General features: G+C 43.8%; 3 protein-coding genes, 2 non-coding genes and 1 pseudogene across 5 annotated transcripts in view; 4 read left to right on the forward strand and 2 right to left on the reverse strand.

The window, feature by feature from the left end:
- The window catches only part of LOC144698560 (uncharacterized), a 59,792-nt pseudogene extending 55,746 nt beyond the window's left edge, over window positions 1–4,046 (reverse strand).
- Window positions 1–26,145, forward strand: part of LOC144698561 (uncharacterized) — a 134,149-nt gene that overhangs the window by 103,089 nt on the left and 4,915 nt on the right. The window contains exons 2-3 of the mRNA XM_078570493.1: window positions 14,069–14,596; window positions 22,758–22,833. Coding sequence (XP_078426619.1) covers window positions 14,190–14,596; window positions 22,758–22,833 — 483 coding nt within the window. The 5' untranslated portion in view covers window positions 14,069–14,189. The remainder of the gene's footprint in view (window positions 1–14,068; window positions 14,597–22,757; window positions 22,834–26,145) is intronic.
- The window catches only part of LOC144698306 (uncharacterized), a 119,378-nt gene that overhangs the window by 68,269 nt on the left and 24,964 nt on the right, over window positions 1–26,145 (reverse strand). The window lies entirely within an intron of this gene.
- Window positions 1–26,145, forward strand: part of LOC144698562 (uncharacterized) — a 1,040,782-nt gene that overhangs the window by 47,126 nt on the left and 967,511 nt on the right. The gene's annotated exons all lie outside the window — the stretch shown is intronic.
- Window positions 16,202–16,275, forward strand: trnan-guu (transfer RNA asparagine (anticodon GUU)). The gene has a single exon. It is a non-coding gene; the product is annotated as a tRNA-Asn (tRNA).
- Window positions 22,850–22,922, forward strand: trnai-uau (transfer RNA isoleucine (anticodon UAU)). Its single transcript has one exon. It is a non-coding gene; the product is annotated as a tRNA-Ile (tRNA).

Consider the following 26,145-nt stretch of genomic DNA (forward strand, 5'->3'; position numbering starts at 1 on the left):
AGTCCCCACTACAAACTCCACTCCCTATCCACAGACTCCATCTCTCTCCTGACAACTGTCTGAGACTGAACCAGACTGTTCACAACCATGGTGAAGTATTTCACCCCAAGATTAGCTTCCAACCACATATCCACATCATCACCACGACCGCCTATTTCCACCTCAGTAACATTGCCCGACTCCACCCCAGTCTCAGCTCATCTGCTGCTGAAACTCTCATCCATTCCTTTGTTACCTCTAGACTTAACTATCCTAACGCACTCCTGGCAGGTCTCCCACATTCAACCTTCCTGTAATCTTGAGCTCATCCAAAACTCTGCTGCCCATGTGCTTACTCGCACCAAGTCTTGTTCACCATCACCTCACAACTCACGGACCTGCAAAGACTCCAAGTTAAGAAGCACCAAAATTTTTAAATTCCCACCCCTATTTTCCAATTCCTGTGTGGCTGCTCCCTGTTGCTGGAACCTCCTCCAGTGTCACAACCCTCCGAGGTATCTGTGCTCCTCTAATTTGGCCTCCTGAGCATTCCTGATTTTTCTTGTTCCACATCTGTGCCCATTCTATCAGTTTCCAAGGCCCCAAGCTCTGGAATTCACTCCCTAAACCTCTCCCATTCTCTACCTCATTTTCCTCCTTTAATTTACTCTGTAAAACTCACTTCTTTGACCAAAAGCTTGGTCATCTCCTCATAATATCTCATGTGGCTTAGTGTCAAACCTTGCTTTGTAACATTTCTGTGAAATGCCTTGGAACATTGTCTTACATTAAAAGTCTCATATAAATACAAATTGTTGTTGTTGATTTGGACATATATCACTGTTCCTTCATCATCACTGGGTGAATAACCTGTAACTCCTTACCTAACAGCATTGTGGGAGCACCTTCACCACACGGACTGCAGCGGTTCAAGGTCAAACATCATCTTCCCCACAGGCAACTGGGGATTGGCAATATTTTCTGGTATCTGTGGGGAATGAAACAGAGTTAATGTTTCAGGGTGTGCAGAATGAATTCCAAGGAATAAACATGCTGCAGAATTTGATGGTCAACATAAGTTCAGAAGTGGAAGAGAAATGGACTATAGTGCAGGAAAAACAATTTCTGACTATGAAAGATACTGTGGGAAGATAAAGCTGGTAAGACAGCAGCACATGGTTAGGGGATGGACAGCGGAGGAAACCTCATTGAGACACAGTTGGTAGAAGTAGCAGTAAAATCCTAAACAGAGCTAAGATACATCCAGTATTAGGGACAGAGGGAGTTAGACAATGGCAGAGAGGTGATCAGGGAGGGCAGAGGTGAAACAGAGCAATAGATGGACATGGATTCAGATCCACAGTAAAGGAGTCACACCAGCTCCAGAGCCATGGAACCTCTCACAGATACAGAGCGTAGAACTAAAACCTAAACTAAAAGTTGTACCTGAGTAGTGAAAAATACTCACCTCTGAAACAATTTCAGTTTTTAATTTTAAAATCTCCTGCTGGAGCCTGCAGCTGGAGAGATATCAGAAGCACTGGAGTCAGAGAAAAATCTCACAGTTGAGGAAATACCCAGGGAGCGGGGTGATGTCACCGTGTAATTGTTGATGTGTGATGATGCCACCGTGTAATTGTCGATTTGTGATGATGTCACACACGGACACAGAACATTTGGGTCTGTGCAAACCAGTGATCACCACACATTATGAAGGATGGGAGGGTCCTGAGGTATATATGAGGTAGATAAAGAAAAACGATTTCCGTTAACTTATCATAAAAGGGTTATGGGAGACAGTTTAAAGATTTTGTGAAGATCTACAAGGGGCATATGAGGAAAAAAGTTCACACAGTGAGCAGTAATGACCTGGAAGTCAATGCTTACACTCAGAGACCGATAATATCCAGGTCGGGATGAATCAAGTGATTCTTGCTGACTCTGATGTGATGATTCGTTTGAATTTCCAATCTGCAAAACCTCATCTTCTGGTATCCTTTAAATGGAATTTACAAAATCCGTCATTGTCAGTGCAGGATAGAAATTGAGAAGAGACAAACGTTTCTCTTGGTTTGAGTTTGCTGTGTGTAAATTCTCCCCTTCTAACCCCCTGTAAAAGGAGTTTCCAAAATCCATCCCTGTCAGTCCAGGATAGAAATTCACAGCATTCTCTCCTCCTGCTACCTGGACCAGGATGACCGCGCATGCGCCCTGCTGCACATTGCCCCTATAAAGATGGCGGCCGTTACCCCGGGCCTGGCGAAGGGAGAAATCCAGACTTTATCGGCCCGTTTTCTCCAAACACAAGACCGTAACCTTGTTATTCCGGGTCTTCGGCCTGAATTGTGTCTTTATGAAGCCTCCCTGCCCACTCGGCTGGCTCCATTCGTCCTCAAACACCCACTAACTCTGTTAGTTTGCTCCGCTCGACATTCACTCAGCCACTCTGAGCAGCTGCAGTCACAGACCAGCACTGCGCATGCTCTTGAAACAGCCCGCAATGCGCATGCTCCAAGCACACACACACCCACACACACACACACACACACACACAGCAATGCGCAAGTGCGAGTGTGCTGCTGTAATGAGGATAGGGCACATTCTGTCCCGCAGCGAATGCTGGGTGTGCACTCCGCCATTGAACGGTAAAATGGTAAAATCGAAACCCAAGTTCAGTAATCAGAATACGATGGATGCCATAGGGCCAGGATATAAAATTGTCGAATTAATTGATACAGCTATTAAAATGCTCTATATCTGCCATAAAGTCTCACCTGGATGTAATGACCAGCAGAACAAACCCCTGTACTAAGATCTGAACTCAATGGAGACTCAGCAGATGGGGTATTTTTCACCACACATGGAACATTAAAACCATGTCTTGCCAGTAGGAATGCTCTGACTGTAGATTAAATCCTTTGAATTTTAAAATTGGTGTGTTTACTGCTTTGCAAACTGAATAAATCCCTTTACACATGTGAAATATCTGGTTGGTCTCCCACTGGTGTGACTGTGTTGCTGTGTCAGTAATTGGGACGATAGAGTGAGTCCTTTTCCTTTTTCAGCTTGTGTACATGAGTTTATGTACACATTTTCACCTGAAACATGGATCTTAAACTCTTCTGGGAATGGGTTCCACATTCTTAGTACTAATTAGTTAAAGAAAATCAAAATGCTTCAGATGTTGGCTTTCTGAAATAAAATAAACCAGAAAATTCTGGAATTCTTGGCAGGTCTGGTAGCGTCTCTGGAGAGAACAACGCTGTTTTTATATCTGGTCTGTAACTTATCATCAGGACTGCACTACATCAGTGCACAAATCTGGCAGATAGTAACTAAAACCTAAAATGGGCTTTTGGACAATAACAGACAAGATACCGAAAGCCTCGAAAGGAGAATCTGTTGTGTGACAGCTGGTTGCTGGTGACATGGATGTGTCTGCAGTGGGTAGGATCAGACCTTTTCCATGTTTCCATCAATCAATGTCCCACCTGTTCTTTTCGAAGAGTGAAACTGATAGAGAACAAATGTCATTCCGGTGTTGACAATCTGAAGCTTTAAATAGCTGACTTGGTTTAAGATATCTTGCAGATTTTTTTTTTTGTTTGTGTCTCTGTTGTATGATTGGTAGGAATTTGGCAGGTAAACGAAAGGTTGGTGGTTTAAGACCATCAGGAACGAGGCCTTTGCTGTTTTCTCCCCATCATCATTCATTGTCACAAAGTTCCAGGATGACAATTGGAACTTTGGCTACAAGAAAATATTCACCAAACATTGCCAACTCTACTTTTAAGCAATGGATTCCCAAACTGACTGTTTTTTTTAATGAATATCCATTTGAAATTTAATGAGAAAACAATCAAACCTACCATGTAACTACGTCTAACCCATTGAAATCTATGAAGTTATTACATTCAAACCCATCAATAATTCTCACGTCCTCAGCTCCACAGGGAGTGAGACAGGGAAAAGAAGAAAAGCAGCAATATTCAGGTCCCACACTCTCCACTCACCCGCTGCCAGCAGAAAGCAGCAACTGCAGCTTCAATAAGCGGGTTGCTGCCCATCCCAGGGACACAAGATACTCCAACTCAGGCCAAACCTCCCAATACACCGAGCACAGGCTCAGGAAAACGCAGGTAGATTATATGCTGTTTACTAAGTCCACGAGGAGCATTTACAGAACACCGAGTGAGTGAGTCACAAATAAAAGTCACACCAACTTTCTAAATATTTTCACTACAAAATTCTTTCATTTTAACGAAAATCCGGCTCTTGTGAATCTGAAAATAAGTACCATGTGATTAGTGTTACCGAGTGACATGTTTTCCATTGTTTGTCGGTCAGATTTGGAGTTCAGTTTGTGTTCGCTATTCAAGCGAATCCCATTTCAAAATAAGGGCACAACGCAGCTAAATATTACATCCAGGAACAAATCCTGAGAAAAATGGATCCCAATGTTTGGAAGGAGGTGCAGCTGAGAAGCGGAAGCTGTGAATGATGTTATTGATTATTGAGTGGAAAGCAGTGGGCCCTTGGTCAATCATCATGGCCGAGTGGTTAAATGGATGGTTTCAAAATCCGTTGGGGTTTCCCCAGGCAGAGTCAAGTCTTACCGACTGTGGTTCTCATTATTGCTGATTTCAACCAGTTGTCTACAGATCTATCGGGTCAATGGAAGGAAAAACATCAAAAAAATCATCTTTAGCTCTGAAGAAGGGTCATACGGACTCGAAACTTTGAATCTGTTTCTCTCTCCAACAGATGCTGCCAGACCACTGAGTTTTCCAGCATTTTCTGTTTTTATTTCATATTTTCAGCATCCACAGCATTTTGCTTTTATCCAAAAATTCTCCTGATTGTTGAACTCTAAGGGCATGAAGGGCCATCGGGATCGGGTGGGAAATTGTTGTTGGGGCTGGGGATCCGCCATAATCTTAAAAAGTGACGGGGGAGGCTTGTGGGGCCTTATGATGTATTGTTGCTGCTTTGCTTCTGTTCTATTCCAGTATCAATGCCAGACAAGGCGATGGGGAGTAACAGCCTGAGCTTGATAGTGTGGCCGAGCAGCCTAGGTGCTCGATCGTACTTCTACTTTCGGTGGAGGCGTCGGTTTGAAGCTTATAGTTAAAAAAATTGCACTTTCAGAACTCCCATTGGTCGAAGAAGTGCCAGCCTAAAGTTGGAGCAGGCGTGTGCGGTGTTTTATTTTAACAGGAAGAGCGAGGAGAGACAATAAAAATATACATTGCTGTGCAGAAAAGGCGGGTTGTCAAAGTCGCTGAATTCCTCTTCCAACGGCCGGCACGGACACCAGAGGCCGCATGTCCTCCTCCTCTGCTGTCCCCATCTATGCTTGTATACCATAGGGCCAGTCATCATCGCCGAGTGGTTAAAGCCATTGAGTCCAAATACATTGTTCTTTCCCGTTCATTACTCTGCCTGGTTTCAATTGCGTGTCTACAGAATTTATTATTGGTTAAATGGAATAAAATGCATGACAACACTCGGGCGTTTTCCTATTTCTGATCATTCACGAAACTTACAGTTGGAACTGGAAAATAAAGTTATTGGTCATGCTTGCTGTCTGGATGGTTGTCTCTCCTTAGAAACAATCCCTTGCCCTCTGTCTCGGTGTATATGTCTGTGTGTGCTCCTCTGTGTGTGTCAAAGTGGTTCAGTTCCCGAGGGGGTGAACACATTTTTACCATCACAAACTTTATTCACAATAGTTGTGCAGCTTCACGTTAAAATGTTACAGACAAAAATGTCAGGATGAAAGATGCAAGAGGAGTTTGCAATGTTTGGAAGGAGGTGCAGCTAAGAAGTGGAAGATGTGAATGATGTTATTGATGATTGAGAGGAAAGCATTGCAACCTTGGGGCTTTTGTAGGTCGATTACCTTCTCCACTTTGAAATTCAGAACAATCTGAGGCTCCTGGTGGAAAGCAACAGTTGTTTCCATGTATGTTGGTATATGGATGGATTTTTCTATATGCCGGCTAGTTCAGTCGGCAGAGCATGCCAACCTTAATCTGAGGTTCGAGCTTCACTTTTGCTTTTAATCTTGCTGCTTTTAACGCCAACCCAATCCCTGCAGCAGCTGTGAAACGTACAAGGCAGACATTAAACACTGAAAGCAACCGATGCACAAAAAATTCAAATCATTGTCTTGTTGCATCTATTTCTGCTTCTGCCCCTCCAGCTCCCTCTTCACGCCCAGCTCCCTGGTCAATTAGCTGCTTGATTCAGACACAGTCAGTTTATGGGAATGTAAGACACAATACGATCGGTTTGCAGACCATTGAGTAAAAAGACACCAGGATCTCATCTTCCTGATTCTCCCAGATACTGATTACAGGAATGTGCACAGTGCCGATTATCCACAGTAACACTTTCCTTCCAGTCTTGTGTACGTTGTTCAGCTTTGAAATTGTTCATATTTTCACACTGGATTTCAATGTGAAGAAAGCAGAGTTGTGATAAGCTGTTATTGATCGGCAGGTGTACTGTAGGAAGGCATATGACAGGCTGATGATAACAGTGCTCTTTGGACGTGGTGAGCTCCAGTGAAGGATTGGCACCATTAATGTGTCGCTCAATTAGTCTCGTGACAAATCTCGGGCTGGAAATGACAAGGAAACTCACTGAATTTGCTCCGTATTTAGGTTTCAAAGGAGCCGATTCCAAGGTAAGAAATTACATCTCGCTGGAGTGGACTATAAAATGGCAGAATTATTGTGAAAGAAGCAGTCGTGGTGTTGGAAAACATAAAACTACAGAAAGTTGCAACATCGGAAGAGGCCATTCAGCCTTGTGTACTGCTTTCAAAGAGCAGTTCTGATTGTTTGGTCGATCAGGAGTAATATTTGTGCCAGTGCAAACAGGAATCAGCAAAATATATCCTTCTCCCACCCATATTTTGCCTGGCACCACCATCTCTATTGTCAGTGCTCTACAACCAGCCCCTCTCTCTCCTTCTTTGATTTCTTCATTCCGCTACTGTGTTTGTTCTTGACCTGTTCCCAATGTGACATTTTGTGCTCTGAGGCAAAACTCCAACTCCCCTTCCACTGACTCCGGTGCAAATGTTAAATGTTTTCAATAAATAAATTCGCAACACTCGTTTATAACCATTTCACAAGATCAATAAATCTTCATTCCCTGACCAAGAATCCAACACCACCTGAGGCGCTAAAAACACCGAATCCTAACCACTGGACCTCCAGAAAAGCTGTCAAGTCTTCTTCCGGTGTGGCTTATCTACACTGCTTTCACCATTTAAAAAATATTTCAGATCTCTTTTACCTCAAAACTGCATGTTTAGACTCAAGACAAACCAATTCTTCAGCCAACGACAGCTCTGCTTTCTTCACATTGAAATTCAGTGTGAAAATATGAGCAATTTCAAAGCTGAACAACGTAGGCAAGACTGGAAGGAGAGTGTGACTGTGCATAATCGGCACTGTGCACATTCCTGTGATCAGTGTCTGGGAGAATCAGGAAGATGAGATCCTGGTGTCTTTTTACTCTATGGTCTGCAAATCTATGGTATTGTGTCTTCCATTCCCATCAACTGACTGGGTCTGCATCAAGCAGCTAATTGACCTGGGAGCTGGATGGGCAGAGGGAGCTGGAGGGGCAGAAGCAGAAAGAGATGCAACATGACAGTGACGTGAATTTTATGAGCATCGGCTGCTTTCAGTGGTTAATGTCTGCCATGTAAGTTTCACAGCTGCTGCAGGGATTGGGTTGGCGTTAAAAGCAAAAGTGGGGTTTGAACCCGCAACTTTGAGATTAAGAGTCACATACTCTGCCGATGAGCTAGCAGGGTATCCGGGAACAGTAATTAATATCACAACATATATGTAAACAACTGTTGCTTTTCACCTGGAGCCTCAGCTTGTTCTGAATTTCAAAGTGTAGAAGGTAATCGACCTACAAAAGCCCCAAGGTTGCAATGCTTTCCTCTCAATCACCAATAACATTCACATCTTCCTCTTCTCAGCTGCACCTCCTTCCAAACATTGCAAACTCCTCTTGCATCTTTCATCCCGACATTTTTGTCTGTAACATTTTAATCTGAAGCTGCACAACTATTGTGAATAAAGATTGTGATGGTAAACATATGTTCACCCCCTCGGGAACTGGACCACTTTGACACACACAGAGGAACACACACAGACATTTACACCAAGAGTGACGGAGGGCACGGGATTGTTTCTAAGGAGAGACAAACACCCAGACAGCAAGCATGACCAATAACTTTATGTTCCAGTTCCAACTGTAAGTTTCGTGAATGACCAGAAATAGGAAAATGCCCGAGTGTTTGCATGGATTTTATTCCATTTAACCAATAATTAATGCTGTAGACACAGTTAAAACCAGGCATAGTTAAAAAAAACGGGAAAGACCAATGTATTTGGACTCGATGGCTTTAACCACTCTGCGATTACGACTGGCCCTATAGTATACAAGCATAGATGGGGACAGCAGAGGAGGAGGACATGCGGCCTCTGGTCTCCGTGCCGGCCGATGGAAGAGGAATTCAGCGACTTTGCCAACCCGCCTTTTCTGCACAGCCATGTATATTTTTATTGTCTCTCCTCGCTCTTCCTGTTAAAATAAAACACCGCACACACCTGCTCCAACTTTAGGCTGGCACTTCTTCGACCAATGAGAGTTCCGAAAGTGCAAGTTTGGTAACTGTAAGCCTCAAACCGACGCCTCCACCGAAAGTAAAGTACAATCTAGCACCTTAGACTGCTCAGCCACACTATCAAGCTCAGGCTGTTACTCCCCATCGCCTTGTCTGGTATTGATACTGAAATAGAACAGAAGCAAAGCTGCAACAATACTTCATAAGGCCCCACAAGCCTCCCCCGTCACTTAATAAGATCATGGCGGATCCCCAGTCCCAACACCAATTTCCCACCCGATCCCGGTGGCCCTTCATTCCCTTAGAGTCCAAAAATCACGAGAAATTGTGGACAAAAGAAAAATGCTGTGGATGCTGGAAATATGAAATAAAAACAGAAAATGCTGGAAAACACAACAGGTCTGGCAGCATCTGTTGGAGAGAGAAACAGATTCAACGTTTCGAGTCCGTTTGACCCCTCTTCAGAGCTAAAGACGATTTTTAAATGCTTTTCCTCCCATTGACCCGATAGTTAGTTCTGCAGACACCTGGTTGAAATCAGCATAATGATCAGTTGGTAAGATTTGATTCTACCTGGGTAAACCCCAATAGAATTTGAAACCATCTATTTAACCACTCGGCCATGATAATTGACCACTGATTTCCACTCAATAATCAATAACATTATTCACATCTTCCGCTTCTCAGCTGCACCTCCTTCCAAACACTGGGGTCCATTTTCCTCAGGATTTGTTTCTGGATTTAATATTTACCTGCTTTGTGCCCTCATTTTGAAATGGAGTTCGCTTCAATATCCAACACAATTTGAATTGCTAACATGATGGACAAACAATGGAAAACAAGTGACACGGTAACACTCATCCCATGGTGCTCACTTTCAGATTCACAACGGTCCGCTTTTCAATAAAATGAAAGCATTTTTATTGAAAAGATATACAAAGTTGGTGTGACTTTTATTTGTGACTCACTCACTCGGGTATTATGTAAATGCTGCTCGGAGGTTTAGTGATTGGAATATAATCCACCTGAGTTTTCCTGAGCCTGTGCTCGGTGTATTGGGAGGTTTGGCCCGCGTTGGAGTATCTTGTGTCCCAGGGATGGGCAGTAACCCGCTGAGTGAAGCTGCAGTCGCCGCTTTCTGCTGGCAGCGGGTGATTGGAGAGTGCGGGGCAGGAATATTCCTGCTTTTCTTCTTTTCCCTGCCTCACTCACTGTGGAGCTGAGGACGAGGGAATTATTGATGGGTTTGTTTGAATCCATTAACTTCATAGATTTCAAATGGGTTACACGTAGGTACATGGTAGGTTTGATTGTTTTCTCATTATATCTGAAATGAATATTCATGAAAAAAACACTGTCAGTTTGGGAATCCATTGCATAAAAGTAGAGTAGGCAATGTTTGGCGAATATTTTCTTGCAGCCAAAATGCCAGTTGTTATCCTGGAACTGTGTGACAATGAATGATGATGGGAGAAAACAGCAAAGGCTTCGTCCCTGATGGTCTTAAAGCACCAACCTTTCGGCTACCTTCCAAATTCCTATCAATCATACAATAGAGGTTCACACAATCAAAATCTGCAAGCTATCTTAAACTGACTCAGCGAGTTAAAGCTTCAGATTGTCAATACCGGAATGACAGTTGTTTTCTATCAATTTCACTCTTCAAAAAGAGCAGGTGGGACATTGATTATGGAAACATGGAACCAGTCTGATCTCACCCACTGCAGACACATCCATGTCACCAGGAACCACCTGTCATACAACAGATTCTCACTTCGAGCCTTTTGGTGTCTTGTCTGATATTGTCCCGAAGCCCATTTTAGGTTTCAATTCCTGACCTGCCAGACCTGTGCACTGATGGAGTGCAGTTCTGATGAAATGTTACAGACCTGAAATAAAAACTATGCTTTTCTCTCCAGAGGCGCGACCAGACCTGCTGAGAATTCCAGCATTTTCTGTTTTTCCTATTTCAGAAAGCCAGCATCTGCAGCATTTTGATTTTCTTTAACTAATTATTCCACAAAGAATGTGGAAGCCATAAGACTTGAGATCGATGTTTCAGCTGAAAATGTGTAAGTAAACTCACGTGCCTAAGCTGAAAATGAAAATGGTTCATTCCATTGTCCCAATTACTGACTCATCAACACAGTCACACCAGTACGAGACCATCCAGATACTTCATATGTGTGAAGCGATTTATTCAGTTTGCAAAGCAGTAAACACACCAACTTTAAAATTCAAAGGATTAAATCCTCTGACAGAGCATTCCTGTTGGCAGGGTTTAAATGTTCCATGTCTGGTGAAAAATAATCCATCTGCTAAGACTGCATCGAGTTCAGATCTAACTGCAGGGTATTTGTTCAGCTGTTCATAACACCCAGGGGAGAATTATGTGGAGTCCAGAGCATTTTACTTGCTGTATCAATTCATTCGAAGACTTTATACCTTGTCTCGATGGCACCCATCGTATTCTAATTACTGGACTTCAGTTTCATTCTGCAATGTTAGCCTTCAATGGCGGAGCGTTCACCCAGCATTCACTGCGGTACTGAATGTGCTCTATCCTCATTACAGCAGCTCCCCACACATGCGCATTACGGTGTGTGATTGGAGCATGCGCACTATTGTCTCTTTCACGAGCATGCGCAGTGCTGGTCTGTGACTGAAGCTGCTCAGAACGGATGAGAGAATGTCGAGCGGAGCAAACTAACAGAGTTAGTGGGTGTGTGAGGAGGAATGGAGCCAGCGGAGTGGGCACGGAGGCTTCATAAAGACACAGTGCAGGCCGCAGACCACAAACAACAAGGTACCGGTCTTGTGTTTGTAGAGAACGGGCCGAAAAAGTCTGGATTTCTCCCTTCGCCAGGCCCGGGGTAACGGCCGCCATCTTTTTAGGGGGCAATGTGCAGCAGGGCGCATGCGCGGTCTTCCTGGTCCAGGTAGCAGGAGGAGAGAATGTTGGGCATTTCTAACCTGGACTGACAGGGATGGATTTTGGAAATTCTTTTACAGGGGGTTAGAAGGGGAGGATTTACACGCAGCAAACTCAAACCAAGAGAAATGTTTGTCTCTTCTCAATTTCTATCCTGCACTGACAATGATGGATTTTGTAATCTCCAATTACAGGATACTAGAAGATGAGATTTTGCAGGTGGGAAATTCAAACCAAACATCACACTAGAATTTGCAAGAATCACTCGATTCATCAGGACCTGGATATTATCGGTCTCTGAGTGTAAGCATTGAGTTTCAGGTCATTACCGCTCACTGTGTAACGTTTCTTCCTTATATCCCTCTAGTAGATCTTCCCAAGCTCTTTAAACTGTCTCCCATAACCATTTTACGATCAGTTAATGGAAATAGTTTTTCTTTAACTACCTCATCTAAACTTCAGGACCTTCACATCCTTCATAATGTGTACTGATCACTGGTTTGTACAAACCCAGATGTTCTGTGTTTATGACATCATCACACATCGACAATTACACTGTGACATCATCACACATCGACAATTACACTGTGACATCACCCCGCTCCCCGGGTATTTCCTCAACTGGGAGATTTTTCTCTGACTCCAGTGCTTCTGATAGCTTTCCAGCTGCAGGCTCCAGCAGGAGATTTTAAATTGAAAACTGTTAAATTGTTTCAGAGCTGAGTATTTTCACCTTTCAGCTACAGCTTTTAGTTTAGCTTTTAGTTCTATGCTCTGTACCTGTGAGAGGTTCCATGGCTCTGGGGCTGGTGTGACTCCCTTACTGTGGACCTGAATCCATGTCCATCCATTGCTCTGTTTCACCTCTGCCCTCCCTGATCACCTCTCTACCATTGCCTGACATCCTCTGTCTCTAATACTGCGTGTAGTGTTTGTTTAGGATGTATGTTTAGGGTTTTACTGTAACTTCTGCCCACTGTGTCTAAATGAGGTTTCCACTGCTGCCCATCCTCAGACCATGCGCTGCTATCTTACCAGCTTTATCTTCCCACAGTATCTTTCACAGTCAGGAATTGTTTTTCCTGCGCTATCATCCATTTCTCTTCCACTTCTGAACTTACATTGAGCATCAAATTCTGCACCATTTTTATCCCCTGTAATTCATTCTGTGAACCCTGAAATGTTAACTCTGTTTCACTGTCCACAGATACCAGAGCCTATTGTGACCCCCAGTTGCTTGTGGAGAAGATGATGTTTGACCTTCTTGAACCGCTGCAGTCCGAGTGGTGAAGGTGCTCCCACAATTTTGTTAGGTAAGGAGTTACAGGTTATTCACCCAGTGATGATGAAGGAACAGTGATATATGTCCAAATCGACAACAACAATTTGTGTTTATATTGCACATTTATTGTTATTCAGTTTTCCAAGGCATTTCACAGAAATGTTACAAAACAAGGTTTGACACTGAGCCACATAAGGAGATATTCAGGCAGGTGACCAATAGTTTGGTCAAAGAGGTTGGTTTGAAGGAGCATCCTAAAGGATGCTATGAGGTAGAGAGGTGGAGAGGTTTAGGGAGGGAATTCCAGAGCTTAGGCCTTGGAAACTGATGGAGTGACAATCAGTGATGGAGTGATTATAATCAGGAATTCTCAGGAAGTCGGAATTCGAGGAGCGCAGATATCTCGGGGGGGATTGTGAGGCTGGAGGAGGTTACAGAGATAGGAATGATCACAACCATGGAGGAAAACAAGGATGAGAATGTGAAAATATGGGTGCTTCTTAAATGGGTGCCTTCAAATCATTTCTATAGTTTGTGAACAGCTGTGGGCCAAGCATTGATCCTTGGGGTAACCCACAAGTAACAGCCTGTCATCCTGAGAATGAGCCGTTTATTCCGACTCTCTGTTTCCTGTCTGCTCACCAATTCTCAATCCATAGTAGTATATTACCCCAATCCCATGTGCTTGGATTTTGTTCACTGCATCTTGTGCTTTGTTCACTAACCATCTCTCTCTGTCTCTCCCACTCCCCTCTCTCTTTTTCTGTCTCTCTCTTTGTCACAAAGAATTCTCCAGCCCAGCGGGTTGTGGATGCTCCATCATTGAATATATTTCTGGCTGAGATGGAGAGATTTTTGGTCTCTCAGGGAGTCGAGGGATATGGGGAGTGGGTGGGAAAGTGGAGTTGAAGCCCAAGATCAGCCACGATCATATTGAATGGTGGAGCAGGCTCGACGGGGTGTTAGGACTTCTCTTGTTCCTATTTCTTATGTTCTTATAGAGGCCAGAGTCTTGTGTAGGCCCAGACTGGGTGGCAGGTTCCCTTCCCTGAAGGACATGAATGAACCAGTTGGGTTTTTATGACAATCCAGCAGTTTTCATGGTCACTTTTTCCTCGTGCCGGCCCCACAAATTCCCAGATTCATTCAGCTCAATTTCACAACCTGCCTTTGTGTTTTTGTGGGTTCTCTCTCACTCCCTTTTTTCTGTTTTAAGTCAATTTCACAGGGCATTAGAAGGGGAGGATTTTCATTCAGGAAACTGAAACCAAACATCACATCAGGATCTGACAGAGTCGCCCAATTTATCAAAACCTGAATATCATTGGATTTTGAACATGGAGGGAAAAAGCACCGTTCACAGTGGGGAGAAACCGTACACGTGTTCTGTGTGTGGACGAGGCTTCAGCCGATCATCTGGCCTGTCGAGACACAAGCACAGTCACACTGGGGAGAGTCCATGGAAATGTGAGGAGTGTGGGAAGGGATTCAGAACCCCGTCTGAGCTGGAAACTCATCGGCGCAGTCACACTGGGGAGAGACCGTTCACCTGCTCCGAGTGTGGGAAGGGATTCACTCATTCATCCAAACTCCTGAAACACCAGCGAGTTCACACTGGGGAGAGACCTTTTAAATGCCCAGACTGTGGGAAGTGCTATAAAAGCTCCTGGGATCTGATGTCCCATCAGCGTGTTCACACTGATGAGAGGCCATTCAGTTGCTCTCAGTGTGGGACTGGCTTTAGGTGGTCATCTCAACTCACTGCACACCAGCGCACTCACACTGGGGAGAGGCCGTTCACCTGCCCTCAGTGTGGGGTAAGATTCAATGATTCCTCCACCCTGCTGACATACCAGCAAGTTCATGAGTAACGACAGTGATTGGATTTTGCTGTTAATCACATCCAGGACTGAACCGTGTGCATTGGGATCTGATTCTGCTGATGTTAATAAACTCCAGAACAGTTATAGGCCTTAATATTCTGGCTAAACGTCAAATAAATCAGCTTTGACCGGCTTCAGCCCATCATCTGGCCTGTCGAGACACATGTGCAGTCACTCTGGGGAGAAACTGTTGAACTATCGGGAGTGGGGGAAAGGATTCAATTACCCATCCCAGCTGGAAATTCATCGACACAGTCACACTGGGGCGAAGCCGTTCACCTGCTCTGAGTGTGGGAAGGGATTCACTCAGTCATCTCTCCTGCTGAGACACCAGCGAGTTCACACTGGGGAGAGACTGTTCACCTGCATCCAGTGTGGGAAGTGCTATTAAGATTCTGGGGAAATGATGTCCCACTAGGATTCTCACACTAAAGAGAGACCTTTTAAATGTCCAGACTGCGGGAAGCGCTATAAACATTCAGGGAACTGAGGCACCATCAACGTGTTCACACTCGGAGCGACCGTTCAATTGCTCTGAGTGTGAGAAGGGGTTCACTCATCATCCCACCTGTACCCCACCTATCCCCGATAACCTATCACCCCCTTGCTTACCAAGAATATATCCATCTCTGCCTTAAAAATATTCAAAGACTCCGCTTCCACAACCCTTTCAGGAAGAGAGTTCCAAAGACTCACGACCATCTGAGGAAAAAGAAATTCGCCTCATCTCCGTTTTAAATGGGTGACCCTTTACTTTTAAACAGCGATCTCTAGTTCTACATTCTTCCACAAGGGGTAACATCCACTCCACATCCGCCCTGTCAAGTACCCTCAGAACCTCATATGTTTCACTAATCAGGTAAAGAAAAGCAAAATAATGCCAATGCTGGCTATCTGAAATAAAAACAGAAAACACTGGAATTCTCAGCAGACCTGGTATTGTCTGTGGAGAGAGAAACATGGTTTTCATCAGAACGGCACTATATTATGCCTCTCGATCCAAAGATGCTGCCACATGTGTTCGGGGAACTCAAGAAGAAAAAGAAAATCCCCTTTGAGGAATGGAATCCAAGACGAATGAAGTGTGAACTGTCCGACTGACCAGAGACAGTCAAGGCACCTTTCCCTTCTTTAAGACGCTGGAACATTGAATCTGATGTTATCAGTGAAATTAACTGATCTGAGACATTGAAAGGATTCTGCACATCAGGAATTCAAACCTAATATTGGCTTCAAGACAATCAGAATACTTGGGAACAGGCAAGACACGCAAAGGCTCGAAGGAGAGCTGGTTCCCGGTGACATGGATGTGCCTGCAGTGGGTGGGATCAGACTGTTTCCATGTAGCCATAATGAATGTCCCAAACTTTACCTTGGAAAAGGTAAACTGATAGAGAACAATTGTCATTCCGGTAGCAGAAATCTGAAGCTTTAACTCGCTAACACCCTAGATTAAATCCGCACCAGTCTCTGTGGTGCAATTGGTCAGCACGTTTGGCTGTTAACTGAAAGGTTGGTGGTTCGAGACCACTCAGGGACGAAGCTTACACTGTTTTCCCCCCATCAGCATTCATCGTCACACAGTTCCAGGCTGTCATTAGGTACTTGTGCTGTAAAGAAACATTTCTGAAATGTTGCCAGTTCCACTGTTATCCAAGTGAGTTCACAGGCAAACGGCTTTTTACGAATATTCATTTCAAATGTAATGAGACAACAATTAGCCCTACCATGTACCGACATCTAACACATTGGAAATTTATGAAGTTATTGGATTCAAACAAGCCCATCAATTATTCTCTCTTTCTCAGCTCCACAGTGAGTGAGACAGGGTAAAGCAGAAAAGCAGCAATATTCCGGCCCCGCACTCTCCAATCACCCTCTGCCAGCAGAAAGCGGCGACTGTAGCTTCAATCAGCGGGTTACTGCCCATCCCTGGGACACAAGATACTCCAACCCGGGCCAAACCTCCCAATTAACCGAGCACAGGCTCAGGAAAATGCAGGTAGATTCTAAACCTCCGAGCAGCATTTACATAATACCCGAGTTAGTGAGTCACAAATAACAGTCACACAAACTTTCTGAATGTTTTCAATGTAAAATTCCTACATTTTATTGAAAATCTGAAAATGAGCACCATGGGATTTGTGTTACCGAGTGAGTTGTTTTCCATTGTTTGTCCGTCAGGTTTGCAATTGAATTTGTGTTGGACATTGAATCTGATTTCATAATGAGGTAAAAAAAGCAGGTAAATATTAAATCCAGAAACAAATCCTGAGGAAAATGCATCACAATGTTTGGAAGGAGGTGCAGCTGAGAAGCGGAAGCTGTGAATGATGCATTGATGATTGAGTGGAAAGCATTGCATCCTTGGTCAATCATCGTGTCCGAGTGGTGAAAACGATGCTTTTAAAATCCACTGGGGTTTCCCCAGGAAAGTTCCAATCTTATCGATTGTGCTTCTCATTATTGCTGATTTCAACCAGGTGTCCACAGAGCTCTCCGATCAATGGAAGATAAAAAAATTCCTAAAATTCTCCTGAACTTTGTACTCTTAAGGGAATGAAGGGTTCTCGGGATCGGGTCTTAGGACTGGGGATCCGCCTTGATCTTATGGTGTGACGGACGAGGCTTGTGGGGCCTTGTGACATGTCGCTGCTGCTTTGATTCTGTTCTCTTTGAGTAGAAATACCAAACAATGCAATGGGCTGTAGCATCCTGAGCTCGGTATCGCAGCTGAGCGGTCGTAGATGCTGATTTAAGGTCTCACTCTTTGTTGAGGCGTGGTTTCTTACCCCAATGCTGCTGAAATTTCCCTATTGGTCGAAAAAATGCCAGCTCACAGTTAAAGCAGGTGTGTGCGGTGTTTCACTTTAACAGAAAGAACGAGGAGAGACAATAAAAATATAAATAGCTGTGGAGAAAAGGTGGGGTTTTTGAATTAGCTAAATTCCTCTTCCATGAGCCAGAATTTACACAATGGGCCGAATGTCCTCCTCCACTGCTGTAGCCGCCTATGATTTTATACCAACGACACTATCCTGTGCAGAGAGCCAGTCCTCGTGGCTGAGTGGCTAAGGCGATGGAGTCAAAATCCATTGGGGTTTCCCGCTTCTCATTATTCCCGGTTTTAACTTTGTGTCTAGCTCAGTCGGTAGAGCGAAGGCGCGTAATGCCAGGGCCTTGGGTTCACCCCACGGTGGGCGCAGCTTCTTTCAAACAAATAATTCACCAACCTCATCACTGCGGTTCTTGTGAAATTTGCACATGACGGATATTCACCACTGAAAGCATTTGATGCACAAAACTTTCAAAGCACTTTCACGTCACATCTCTTTCTGCCTCATCTCCAGCTCTCTCTGCTCTTCCAGGAGCTACTTTACCAAACTCAGTCAGTTCGTGTGAACATAAAACACAACGTGATCAGTTTACAGATAACAGGGCAAAAAGACACCAGGATCTTCCTGATTCCCCCAGGTACTGATTACAGGAAAGCACCCAGTGCCGATTATCCACCGCTACACTCTCCTTCCAGTCTTGTGTACGTTGTTCAGCTTTGAAATTGTTCATATTTTCACACTGGATGTCAATGTGAAGAAAGCAGAGCTGTGATAAGCTTATATTGTTCAGCAGATGTACTGCATGAGGGTACATAACAGGCTGATGATAACAGTGCTGTTTGGACGCGGTGAGCTCCAGTGATGGATTGGCACCATTAATGTGTCGCTCAATTAGTCTCGTGACAAATCTCGTGCTAGAAATGAGAAGAAAACTCGCTGAATTTTCTCCGTATTTTGGTTTCAAAAGAGCCGAATGGAAAGTTAGAAAGTACATCTCGCTAGAGCAGGTTATAAAATGGCAGAATGACTGTGAATGAAGCACCCGTGCTGTTGGGAAACATAAAATTACAGAAAGTTACAGCATAGAAAGAAGCCGTTCGGCCTTGATGAGCTGATGTGCTGCGTTTAAAGAGCAGTTGTGATTGACCCATCAGGGGTGATAGCTTTGTCAGTGCAAACAGTAGGGACCAAAATTTGTCCTTCCCCCACCCTTATTTTGCCTCGCGCCACCATCTCTGTGGTCAGTGCTTTGCACCCAGCCCTTCTCTTGTCCTCCTTTCATTCATTCGTTCACTCCACCTTTATCTTTGTTCCCGACCTGTTCCAAGTGTGATATTTCCAGCTCGGAGGCAAAACTTCAACTGTCACCCCAAAGATTCTGGTGGAGCTGCGAAATGTTTTCAATCAAAAAGTGCTTCATACCCATCTTAACAAAATCAAAATTCCCTGACCGGGAATCGAACCCAGGCCGCAGCAGTGAAAGCGCCGAATCCTGACCACGAGACCAGCAAGGGAGCTGTGACCCTTCTGTCAGTTTGGTTTATCGACGCTGCTTTCAAACATGTTTCCATTTTAGATGGAACGAATTCTTCAGTCAATGACAACAACAGTTGCTGTGAGCTGGAACATGAAATGGACAGTGAAGTGAAATAGTCCCACAAGCTGCTCATGTGCAACTGTCAATTTCCAAAACCCACCAACCTCATCACTGCGGCTCCTGTGAAACTGACAAGGGAACACACGGCAGACATTCATCACTGAAAGTAACTGACACATCACATTCTAAACACTTTCATGTCACATCTGTTTCTGCTTCTGTCCCTGCCTCGCCTCCAGCTCCCTCTGCCCGTCCAGCTCCCAGGTCAATTAGCTGCTCGATGCAGACACAGTCAGTTCATGAACCCAAGCTTCCCCTAGAAAGCAGGGTCAGGGAACGTGGGACCCAAGGATTTTAGAAAGAATGAGTTTGCAAATGACATAGTAAAGATAATCTGGGATCTCATCTTCCTGATTCTCCCAAATACTGATTACAGGAATGTGCAGAGTGCCGATTATCCACAGTCGCAGGCTCCTTCCATTCTTGTGCACATTGTTAACCCTTGAATCCACTCGCAAGAAGGATTATAAAATGGCAGAATGACTGTGAAAGAAGTAACCGTGGTTTTGGGAAACATAAGATTATAGAAAGTTATAGCAAAGAAAGAGGCCATGCGGTCCTGTGTGCTGCTCAAAGAACTCTGAAGAAGAGTCAGACGCAATAGAAACATTAATTCTGTTTCTTTCTCCAGAGATGCTGCCAGACATACTGAATTTTTCCAGCATTTTCTGTTTTTATTTCAGATTTCCCGCATTTACAGTATTTTGCTTTTATCTCTGGATTTTTAGCCCAGTGACAATGGCACTACGCCATCTCCTGAATGCTGACAAATGAATAAGAAATTACGGATGTGTTTGGTTGGGTTTTCTCCTATTTAAAATGATAAATCCTTAGGCGGCAGGATTCGAACCCTTGTGTTCATTTTAAACAACAAATGTAAATTATTGAACATTCACGCACACTGAAATGAACAAGTTTGGATAATGCTCTTGCCCCGCTTCAAACCGCTGCTCTGCCACATGTGAAATGACCGTGACCCCCACTGCCCTGCACGAACCCTGCGCTGTAAAGATCCCAGTGGAGCTGTCTAGAATGTTAAACTGTGACGTCATGCAGCAGCACTTTGGGTCTTTGTTTGGAAGAAATGGAATTCGGCTGTTCTCATTAGGAATGCTGGAGACAGACTGATCAACAATGTCATCATCAAATGGCACAGCTCAGTAAGAGGACCTAAGATGGAAGCAAAACATTGTAGATGCTGGAAATCTGAAGTAAAAACAGAAAATGCTGGGAAAAACTCATCAGGTTTGGCAACATCTGTGGAGAGAGAAGCTGAGTTAACGTTTCAAGTCCGTATGTCTCTTCTTCAGAGTCAGGCCGACTCGAAACATTAACTCTGCTTCTCTCTCCACAGATGTTGCCAGACCTGTTGAGTTTTTCCAGCATTTTCTGTTTTTACTTTAACAAAAAGCCCTTCACCCCATCGTATCTGTGCCAGCTATTTTTAAAGAGCTAACCAATTCGTCTCAAATTCCTTCTCCCTTTCCTTAAACCTGAATTTTCCCCCTTTCAATCATTGTCCATTTCTCGCTTGAAGAAGGAGTTTCTGCAGAATCCATGCACAGTTTGCCTTAGTTAACAAAGTTTCCCTGACCCAATGACATGAAGAGTTGGACTAGGATTCCTCATACAGTTTTCGATACAATCATTATTTATTTATGCAATGATTTCATATCGAATTACAAAAGAACTTTAGTCTGATCAGGCACGTCATCATTATTTCTGAGCTGATATATACAATCTAACTCCATTTTCTCCACAAACTGGAGAGCTGGATTCAGGTTCCAGTCTCTGGAGGAGTGGGTCTGAATCCCAACGCACCCAAATTTTCAGCTGCTTCCCACTTTCGGGCACCCTTTGGGTGAGCCAGACACAAGTCCAGTTTAATACGGGGAGTGGGGCGGGTTGTGGTCCTTTATCTTGACAGGGTGAACGAGGAGAGACAATGTAAATAGAAATTGGTGTGGAGGAAAGGCGGGTGTGTGGAATTGGTTTAGTTACTCTTCCTGAGAGCCAGCACAGATAAGACAGGCCGAAAGACTTACTTTATAGCCGCCTCTGGTTTAATATGAACATGTTTTAGCCAAGGAATTGCTATTAGTAGTGGACGAGAGTTGAGGACAATGTTTCTGACATCCATCGGGGTTTTCCCAATGTTGGTTTGCTGACTGCGGTTCTCGTTGTTCCTGATTTTAACCAGGTGCCAACAGGATTAGTTATCGATTAAATAGAATCAAACAAAAACTCCTGCACTTTCATATTTCCATTCATCTGCAAGAATTTACGAAATCTGCAGACAGAAATGGAACAAAACTGAGCCGGTTTGGTGACATCCTTTCTTTCTCGATGTTTGTCTCTCCTTAGGCCTCTTTCACTCTTGGTGTGCATGTCAGTGTGTGTTCTGCTGTGTGTGTCAATGTGCTTCAGTTCCTCATTTTCACCATCCACACTTTATTCACCTTAGTTTTTTGGCTTCATATTAAAATCGTAGAGAGAAAATAAAAACAGGTTTAAAATGTTCAAGAGGAATTTTGTTTCTGCATTTTTGGGTGGAGACTATTCAGCTACTAAGTGTCTGCACGCTACAAAGAGGAGGGTGATTGAAATTTTCACTGAGCAACATTTAAACAGACAGACACCGAGTCCATGTGGCCGAGTGGTTATGTCAATGGACACATCGAGAGAATGAATGTGTAAATGCAAAAAGTCCAAACTGATATCTCTCGGACATTAGGAACTGGATTTCTTCTCGAAGCTGTTCCACGTGTGACATTTGCAGCTCTGATGTGAAACTTCAACTCTCACTCCACTGATTCGGGCGGAGCTGTTGTGTCTTTCGGTTTTCAATCAATAAGTAAATCAGGCCTGTTTTAACAGTTTGTATCAGATCAATAAACCTTCATCTCCTGGCCGGGAATCGAGTCCACAGTGAAAGGGCCGAATCCTCACCTCTAAATTAAGAGGAAAGCTGTCTATAACTCTTGCAACATGCTTTATCTACGCCGCATTTGCCCTTTTTCAGATACTTTCACCAGAGATAAGTTTCTGCAACAGAATTTTATCATAAACGACATCTTCGGGCAATGACAGGCACTGTTTTTAAGGGGTGAGCTGCAGTGAAGGGTTGGCACCAATAAAGTGTCGTTCAACTGGTCTGGTTCCAAACCCTGTGCTGGAATTAAAGAAAAACTTTGAGTTTGCTCAGTGCCTTGACTTCAAAAGCGAGGATGTAAGAAAGTACGTTCCCATAGAATGTAATAAAATGTCGGAATGACTGGGAAATGATGCTGGGAGACATAAAATTATAGACAGTTACAGCAAAGAAAAAGGCCATTCGGCCTGGCGTGCTGCTTTCAAAGAGCAGTTGCGATTGATTGGTCAGGAGTGATATTTGTGTCAGTGTAAACATGCGGCAGTAAAATCATTACCACATTACCACGGCAGACATTCATCACTGAAAGCAACTGACACACATCAAATTCTGCCGCTTTCATGTCGCATCTTTTAATTCTCTGTTCTCCATCTTAGACATTTCCAGGTCTATCAAATATCATCCATGCAGAACTTTGTCCTGTTCCTCGTTCCACTAGGAGGTTTACTGTCGGTATGACGCAGCAAGTGGCTCCATAGCTCAGTGGTTCGAGCACTGGTCTTATAAAGCAGTGGTCGTGAGTTCAATTCTCACTGGGGCCTGTAGCTAAGATTTATGAAATTTGGTGGCAAGGTAACCTTAGAGGAGAGCACTGCAAAAAGATATCGCAAAGTGATTTGAGTGGGCAACAAGATTGCAGATGGAATATAATGTAGGCAGGTGCGAATATGTTCACTTTGTTGTAAACATTAGAACAGCAGAATGCTTTTAAAATGTGAGAAAGTGAATGTGCTGATGTTCAAAGAGTGTGCTTGTACAAGAAATATAGAAAGTTAGCATGCAGGGGCAGCAAGAAGTTACGAAGCCCAATGGCATATTGGCCTTTATTACAAGGGGATTGGAGAGCAAGAATAAAGAAGTCTTTAACGAAGGGTTTTGGTGAGACGGCATCGAGAATCCCGTGTGCTGTTTTCATATCCACATTTATAAAAGGATATACTGTCAGTGGAGACGGTACAGAGAAGGTTCACTAAATTGGTCCCAGGGATGAAATGGTTGTCCTATGATGAGAGGCTGAATAAATTGGGCTTCTATTCTCTGGAGCTTAGAAGAATGAAAGGCAATCTCATTGAAACCTACAAAATTCTGAGGGGGCTTGATCGGGTGGACACAGAGATTGTTTCCACTGGTCAGGGAGTCTAAAACACTGGGGCACAGTCTCGGGGTAAAGGGCCGATAATTTAGGGCTGAGATGAGGAGTAATTACTTCACCCAAAGGGTTGTGAATCTTTGAATTCTCTACCCAGAGAGTTGTGGATGCTCCATCATTGAATACATTTAAGGCTGGGATGGACAGGTTTCTGCTCTCTCGGGGAATTAAAGGATATGGGGAACGGGCAGGATAATGAAGTTGAAGCCCAAGATCAGCCATGATTGAACTGAATGATGGAGCAGGTTCGATGGGCCATGTTGTCTAATCCTGCTCCTATTTCTTGTGATCATGTGCATGATAAAGACAGTAACTCATGTTATAATAAAAACAGAAAGTGCTGGAATTTCTCAGCAGGCCTGACAGCAAATGTGAAAGGAGAAACAGAATGAAGGTTTCAAGTTTAATATTACTCTTTTCCAAACCATAAATTGGATGCTGGTTACGACATTTTGCACAACATCGAGACAGGGAATGGAAGCCAGGAGGTGAAATGACCGAATCTGAACCATTGGGGTGTTTTTATAGCATACTTTTTGAACGAAATTAGCTTCCAACTGAAGGTTTAATGGTTTGAAACCACGTCGGGTCAAATAGATTCCCTCTCTTCCTGCTTCTACTTATATCACTGACGTAGTTCTGCTTTGTGCCCTTTGGCTTGAAGGAAATCTTGTCCAAACTTTGCCACTTCTGCTGTTAATCAGTTAGTTCCCACGCAAATAGATTTATGAATATTCATTTCAAATAAAGCGAGAAAATGGGGGAAACATGTGCATAACATCCAACCTATTAGAAAGATTGGGTTCAAAGCAACGAATAGAAATTGATTCTCTGATTGCATATACCGAACTGGAACACACCATCACACTGAGTGAATCCACTGTCTGTTCAAATGTTGCTCAGTTAAAATTTAAATCTTCCTCCGCTGTGTCACATATGGACACTGAATCAATAAGCAGCCTCCACTTAAATAAACACAGAAAGCGTCAATCTCCTCTTGCAACTTTTACACCTGTTGTTATTCTCTGTACCATTTACCATGAAGATATATAATCCAAGTGAATAAAGTTTTGCGATGGTAAAAATGTGTTCACCCCTCGGGGAACTGAACCACATTGACACAAACACATGAACACACACAGACAGAAGCACCGAGAGTCACAGAGGGCTAGGTTTTGTCTCTGAGGAGAGGCAAACTCTCAGAAAGCAAGGATGTCACCAATTTAACTCAGATTCATTTCATTTCTGACTGCAGATTCTGTGAATGCTTATAGATGAACAGGAAAGAAGGAACACAGAAGTGAAACAGGAAAAACAGACGGGAGTGTTCGGAAGGTTCTGACTCCATTTAGACAATAACTAATCCTGGAGGTTCCAAAAGGACAGAACACTGAGCAGCGCAATCGGCAGGACGCGAATCTGCGGGGGCAGATCCCAGTGGAGTTCCAATCCATCGCCTTAATCACTCAGCCATTACTGGAGACCTTACACTGGTGTAAATGTTGTTCATGTAAAACCATGGAATGGTTACAGCAGATAATGAGACCATTCAGCCCCACCAATTCCCACTCATCCTTCAATTTCTACAGCCTCCCTTGTTCTTCCTAGCAAGATGAACCACGTCATGTGTCAAATGCCCCGAGCCTATCCTAAGGGATTTGATGAAACGTCTGAAAGGACGAACCACCTGAAACTTTGGCAGTGATGAGATTCAAATCCACGACTCGATCGAGGCTGCAGTTTAAATCCAGCGCCTTGGACCACTCAAACACACTACTGCTGGCAATATGATAGTAACCATTGCCTTGAGTGGTATTGGTGCTGAATAAGAACATAACAAACAGCAGCAGGAACAGACCATTTTGTCGCTCGAGCCCCTCACAGTTCCATAAAATCAGAGCCAAGGTAACAATCTTGAGGCCATTCAGCCCGGGTCGGAGGAACTGCGGCCATTCAGCTTTTTGGTGCTGCTCCGCCATTCAATAAGATCATGGCTGACACAACAGAAACCCCACGCAGCGAGTTAGCCCAAGGGACTTGTATAGAATTTCAAACTGTGTCGTGATGCGGTAGTTCTGGATTATGCTTTGCAGAAATAGGATTGGGCTGGGATATTTAGGAATGCTGAAGAGAAATTGATCGAGAAATGGAATCGTAAAAGTTCACAGCTCATTAGGACCCATCGTGCCCTCGCCAGGTTTTTACAAAGAGCTGCCCAGTTAGTCCCAAAATCTTTCTCTTTCTTCATAACCCAGCAGCTTCTCCATTTCAAATATTTGTCCAATTCCTTTTTGAAAACTCGGAGTTGAGGAAAACAATATTGAAAAAGGCGCAGGAGCTCCGGCAGTGTCCATGCTCAGTGTGTGAAAATTAACAAAGTTTCCCTGACCCATTGTCGGCATTTTATTTCATTCAAAATATATTGCAGTTCATGTAATATCATTAAAATTTATTGAGATCACATTGACTAATCTACCATCAAGGAATCATGTCTGACCCCAGTGATCCGTGAAAAATGTAACTAGGTCAAATGGGGAGCTGTGTGAGCACGCCAGTGGTGCAATTGGTTAGTGCGCGGTACTTATATAGCAGTGCAGTCAGCGGCTATTCTGAGG

This window comes from Cetorhinus maximus, chromosome 23 (assembly GCF_964194155.1).
Source record: "Cetorhinus maximus chromosome 23, sCetMax3.hap1.1, whole genome shotgun sequence".
NCBI classification, from domain to species: domain Eukaryota; kingdom Metazoa; phylum Chordata; class Chondrichthyes; order Lamniformes; family Cetorhinidae; genus Cetorhinus; species Cetorhinus maximus.